The sequence below is a fragment of the Chelonoidis abingdonii genome, chromosome 9 (genome assembly GCF_003597395.2).
Source record: "Chelonoidis abingdonii isolate Lonesome George chromosome 9, CheloAbing_2.0, whole genome shotgun sequence".
Lineage (NCBI taxonomy): Eukaryota > Metazoa > Chordata > Testudines > Testudinidae > Chelonoidis > Chelonoidis abingdonii.
The window spans coordinates 56,333,571-56,339,570 of NC_133777.1; the positions used below are offsets into that span (position 1 = coordinate 56,333,571).

General features: G+C 46.5%; 1 protein-coding gene across 1 annotated transcript in view; it reads right to left on the minus strand.

Moving 5' to 3' along the window:
* Positions 1 to 3,992, minus strand: part of ENTREP2 (endosomal transmembrane epsin interactor 2) — a 520,309-nt gene extending 516,317 nt beyond the window's left edge. The window contains exon 1 of the mRNA XM_075069089.1: positions 3,305 to 3,992. Within this exon, the coding sequence (XP_074925190.1) occupies positions 3,305 to 3,547 (243 nt within the window). The 5' untranslated portion in view covers positions 3,548 to 3,992. The remainder of the gene's footprint in view (positions 1 to 3,304) is intronic.
* Positions 3,993 to 6,000: the final 2,008 nt, after the last annotated feature.

Below are 6,000 nucleotides of genomic sequence, written 5' to 3' on the forward strand. Positions count from 1 at the left end.
CTTCTCCCAATACACCTCCTCTGCAGACCAGGCTGGAGTGTGTTTGGGGAGTGTAGTCTCCATGATCAGCTGTGCTCAAGCTGGCATGCTCCCAATGCTGATCAAACAGGAAATGGGAAATCAAAAATTCCTGGGGATTTAGAAGGGGAGGAGCTGTTTCCTGTGTACCTGGCTGCAGTGAAGCAGAATTGAGAATGATCTCCAGAACGGTCACAGATGAGCATTGTGGGACACCACCTAGAGACCAATTAAGTCAAATTACACAATGCTGCATCTGCACTACCTCTCAGTCAAGAAAATCAAGTTAAGTGCTACGCCTCTCGCAGAGGTGGATTACAGAAGTTGACATTAGAGGCGACTTAGGATCTGGTAGCGTAGAAACATACATTAACAGGTCAACTTAAGGTGGCTTCCTTTGACCTAACTCTGTAGTAAAAGAACTCCAGCACATCCCACTAGAAACAATTGACATGGCACAGATTATCACTGGTGACCCACAGCAATGTCATTGCATTAATATCCTACTATGGAACTGTTTGCATATACCACTATGCCATGTAAAAGTGATTCTAGAAGTGTCCTAGAAGCAGATTCTGAGTTATGACACAGAAAGAACCACATTTATGTACTGAAATTTCAAATACATCAATACATATAACAGCACTAGACTGTCAGCAACACTTGGCCACTGCCCATAACTGTTGTAACAGTAACACATCTTTTGTGTCCTGCAAAATAAGAGGAAGAAGATCTGAAAAATAAGATTAAAAAATAAAATAAATTCTGTGTTTACAAGTTATTTGTTTTGTACTGACTGACTAAACTTCACATTAATGGAAGTGATACTTATTAAACCTAGATAAAAGGTTAGATGCACCAATTATTTACTGAAATACACAGACAAGTTGCATACTTCCCAAACCTGACACAGCTGTCCTGTCTTAAGAGCACATTACTATTTAAGTGGTCAGAAGACAAGAAATTAACATGTCATCATTATGAACTGTGAAATCTCCATTGACTGCAATACTTGAGTTTGCCTAAGATCAGTCTCAAAGACAGCAGTGTGAGGACTATAAAACCCAGGTGACCATAGCAAAATGTAGTTTTGAAAAGAAATATCAGACTCAGTTACCAAATAATGCAAGAGAAAAAATCCAAGAAAACGTTCTACAATGCTGTAGAATCCAAAGCTTTTTCTCCTCTGCCAAGGAGCTAGACTGAATCAGAAAACACGTCAAGTAAATAATTTGGTTTGAGCATGACCATTTTGAAAATGTGCTACTTCTACCAGATATTTACGGAGGCTGACTTGGGTCTGTACCCAATAGTATGTTTTCTGAACAAATACTTTAAAGCTGCAAATACTCTGGCTTATTAAACATTATTAAAAAGTGTTAAAAACATCTTGGAACCAACAACCTATTAAATTAAATGAGGCAAGATTGAGAGTCTGCTCAGTGATATTAATGCCCTGGTAACCTTTGGTTTTGCCACTGATTTGAGTATTCCTGTTGTGCTCTTAATAAAAGGAATTTTCACTGTCTCAATTTTAATATTAGAAGTGCAGACACAAAGTACAGATTTAGGCTAGCTGCCCAGATCAAAAACGTCCAGCAATTTTAATTTTTAAACATCCTAACGTAGCATAATGGAGATAAAACTGACAATAGGAAAAAGGAAACTTAGTAAAATCATATAAACACCACCTTGCACAAAATATTCTGAATATGTAGGGTGAATGAACTACTTTGCCAGGTCTGACCTTAAAGACCTATATCCTTCTAGCAAGTTAGCAATGTGTTTTAGTGAAGTTCTGTGAAACCTTCACATTCAGCCAAGCTAAAGTAACACAACGGCATATTACATTCCCCAGTGGAACAGTGCAGTTGCTTTCTGCAACTGTGAGGGTTGGTGTATTACATGTGTACATTAAAATCTGTTCCTGCTGTTCTAATTTTATTTTATTACCTCCAACACAACCTGTTTCTGGTAGTTACATTTTCATTCATGCATAAAACCTGTGTCAAGAACTTGAGACATCAGCTCATAACTGTGATCCAGTGGACTCTAAAAACAGAGTTCTTCAGGTTAGAAGTCAAAATTATTCCAGAGTAGTTACATAAAAACAGAATCCAATAACAACACAGTGATAACTAGGAACCTGTGTGATATCTAAAACAAAAACAAAAAACAACAAAAAAACCCTGTGTTTACAGGAAGGTTCAGAACAATTTAGAGCTCCCATCCTTTTCTTTTACTATTGACTTCAACAGAAGCAAGACCAGACTTTTTTGATGGTCTCACTGAAAAGTATTGCCACATCATGTCACATCTAATCCAATGACTACAGCATAAGAAAAGTAGGAAGGGGAAGCAAAGGGGAGAAGAAGAAATGTAATTGTCACAGCAAATCAGAATAGGAAACCTTGCTTATAAAGTAAGTGCCTGGCTCTGTCATCTACAGAAAACAGTAAAGCATTCATAAGAGGCTGCTTTTCCTTGACTTGAAGTTCTCCTCTGATCCCATGTCCCTTACAGTAACTCCTCAAACACAAAGGTGTAGATACCTGGATTGAGATTGTATGTGAAAGTTTCACTTTTATCATTTGAATATTTTATCTTGTTTATCCCTTTTTGACACTGAGTATTATGGAGTCAATTCATTCACTCTACCAGTGAAGTGGCAAGATCCATTCTTTTCCAAGTACTTTTTCCAACCCCCCAATATTTTAAAATAAAAAAAACAATTTCCAAACACTTTATAAAATTAATTTCAGGCCAAATAATGTATTTTATATGTGCAAAACATAAATCACATAATTTACCAATGGGTGGATGGACAGGGGTATGACATTTTCCAAAAGTACTTGCCATTTGGTGCAAACTGGTGCATCCCAACGGCAAATGATCGTCTCGGCAATAGAATCTCCTGAAGCAGGTATGAGGGTAATAATGGGCAAGCTGCAGTAACACAGGGCAGGAAATGGATAGATGTCCACTCACACACCTGCACCATATTAATCCCCAAATGAGGCAAAAAACACAATTACCCCCGCCCCGAACCTCCCGACACACACACTCCTATTTCATTTGCAGGGCGTTCACACCTCACTGGTATGCAACAAACTTCGTATTTCTCTCAATTGCTAACGTTGGAGGGAAGAGAAAAAGAACGGTCCTTGCCCTGTCCCTGGAGGGGGGCACCTCCCTCTCTTCCCGCTGCAGAAAGGCAGTAACTTTTCACAAGGCACACGAGGGAGGCCAAGCGGCTGCCCCAGCGAGTTCTGCCGGCGGCACTTACCGAGAAGCCGGCCCAGAAGGGACAGGAGTGCCGGACCCTGGCCGAGGTGGTGAGAGCCAGGGCAGCGAAGCTGACGGCCACGATGAGGCATCCGAGGACCATCTGGGTGACCCCCAGGGACAGCATGATCCGGGAGCGGGTCCGATACTCGCGCAGGCGGGACAAACTGCGGGACAGGGCCGCCGGGCTGAGCGAGCGAGCCCCTCCGGCGGGCTGCAGCGCGCTGCCCCCGGCAAGCGGCATCCCGCACAGGGCACCAGAGACCGTTGCTGGGAAAAGCAGGACGCGGCCAAGGCGGAGGCAGTAAGAGGGCAGCGGCCCCGCTCACAGCGTCTCCAGGTGCTCGGGGGCTGCCCGTTGGCCAGCGATGCTCTCCGCAGGGCTCATCCCCAGCAGGGCCGGAGGCAGCGGCCAGGCCGGTCTCTCTGCAGCGCTCCCAGGAGAGGATGCACTTTGCTGGACAACTCAGTACAGAGTCCGGGCTAAGTTGCGCGCTCAGGCAAGCCCCTGCTCATGCCCCGGAGCGCAGCCGGAGCCGACTCCGCACAAGGGCTGCACGGCCCGCAGGAGACACGAACCTCCAGCTGAAGGGCAGCAGCCCATACCTCGCAAAAGGCAATGGCTCCCTCTCTTCCCCCGCTGCAGAGTCAGGGGGCAGCCGAGGGGCTCAGCGCTCCCCGCCCCGGCCAGGCTGCACAGCCAGCCGGCATGGCCAGTGCATGCGAGTCGGGCTAGCGCTCCCCCGCACACTCAGGCAGCATCTCCCGCTGCCGCTGCCTCTTCGGATCCTGCCACACACGCGCGCCCAGGCTGCGCGCGGCTGCGCCTGCGGCCGACTCAGGTGCATGCAGGACCCGCGCTGATTCTGGGTCGGAGCCCCGCGGCTGCAAGTTGCTCTGGGGCGCACGCAAGGGGCAGCAGAGCCCCCCTTCTTCCCTGCTTGGCAGCAGTGGGGAGGGAATATGGGGTGGGGGGTGTTTACGGCCAATGGCGGGTGGAGGCAGCGGCAGGAGGAACAGCCGTTGCCGGCTCCGGAGGGAGAGCGGCTTGTGCGAGGCGAATAAACAAGGGAGGCAGCAGCACCATGGGCGGAGGAGGCGGGGGAAAGCGACAGTGCGGCAGAGGAGCCAAATGGGATGGAGCTGGCTGCAGGCATCACAGACACAGGCCTGGAGGAGGGTGGGGGAATGACACCCATCCACCTTGCGGGAGGACAGAGCGCCCCCGGGGAGACGGCCGGGTGCAGAGGAAAGAAACTCTACTGGAAGTGGCGAGCTTAATGGAAGCTCTCGTTGTTGGGGTTTCCCACAGCAGGCCAGGGACCAGGTGGGAAAAGTGTCAGATTCAGGAAGAGACCTAGGACAGCTGCCGAGCAGTATCTTTATATTGACTGTCCTCTTAAAATCTTAGTTTAAAACAAAATTCCACTATCTGCCGTTGTTAAATGTAACACCTACAATTCTTTTAACTACAGTAAAATGGATTAGAGGACAATCTCCAATTTGTTTACTTCATGCATTTGGCAGCACTATGTCCAGCCTGTTTAAGCTGTTGTCTGCAATGGTCTTTCATGCATCAACAGAGAAGAATACTTTAATAAAAACAAAGAGGGGGGGGTTACACAAAACCCTACAAAATTAGCAGACAGGGTGCCTGAGAATACTTAGGACTCTTTGTCTTAACTGTCTACAATTTAATCACCTCAAGACATGGGGTGCAACAGCACCTCCAGCCCTTATGCCTATATGTGAAAAATTTCCCATCATTAATGAGACCAGTTAAGATGAACTATTGTTACCAACACTGGGAGCCCAGTGTAGACTCTGCCAATCCCATCTGAAGTATCTATTAGACCTGCTTTCTGCTGAGAAGTTGAGGATGTGGTACAGACACTGAAAAGTAATAAAGGCCCTGGAGTGGAGAACCACCAAGCAAAACCGATTAAAGGTGGTGGAGCGGTACTTATTGGCACATAACATAAGCATTGCACTGTGATTTGAAAGTCTGAAAGATAGTCCAAGACTTGGACACAATCCCTGATGGTTCCTATTAATAAACAGAGGAACCCAGCTATATGTGGAAATTACCACTCTCTTTATTGACACACAGCCAAAACACCATTGTGTTTTATCCTGAAGAAGTATCAGAGGGGTAGCCGTGTTAGTCTGGATCTGTAAAAGCAGCAGAGAATCCTGTGGCACACACACACGTCTGTTAGTCTATAAGGTGCCACAGGATTCTCTGCTGCTTTTATCCTGAAGAAGACTGTGCCCAATATAGAGAACTTTCTGGCTCAAGAACAAACCTAGTTTAGACCAAAAAGGGGTATAGTGGAGCAAATATTCAATCTGCATGTGCTATTCCAGAAAATGCTGGAGTCTGTCTCTGTGAATTTTGTTAAGACAATTGACAGCACATTGCCCAAAGAGGATTGTGCCATCTTGTACAGTAACTCCTCACTTAAAGTCCTCCCGGTTAACATTGTTTTGTTGTTACATTGCTGATCAATTAGGAAACATGCTCGTTTAAAGTTGTGCAATGCTCCCTTCTAACGTTATTTGTCAGACGCTTGCTTCGTCCACTGCTTGCAGGAAGAGCAGCCCCGTTGCAGCTAGCCTGTGGGGGCTTGGAACCAGGGTGGACCGGCAGCCCCCCTATCAGCTCCCCACTTCCCTAAGTTCCCTGTACTGCCCCCG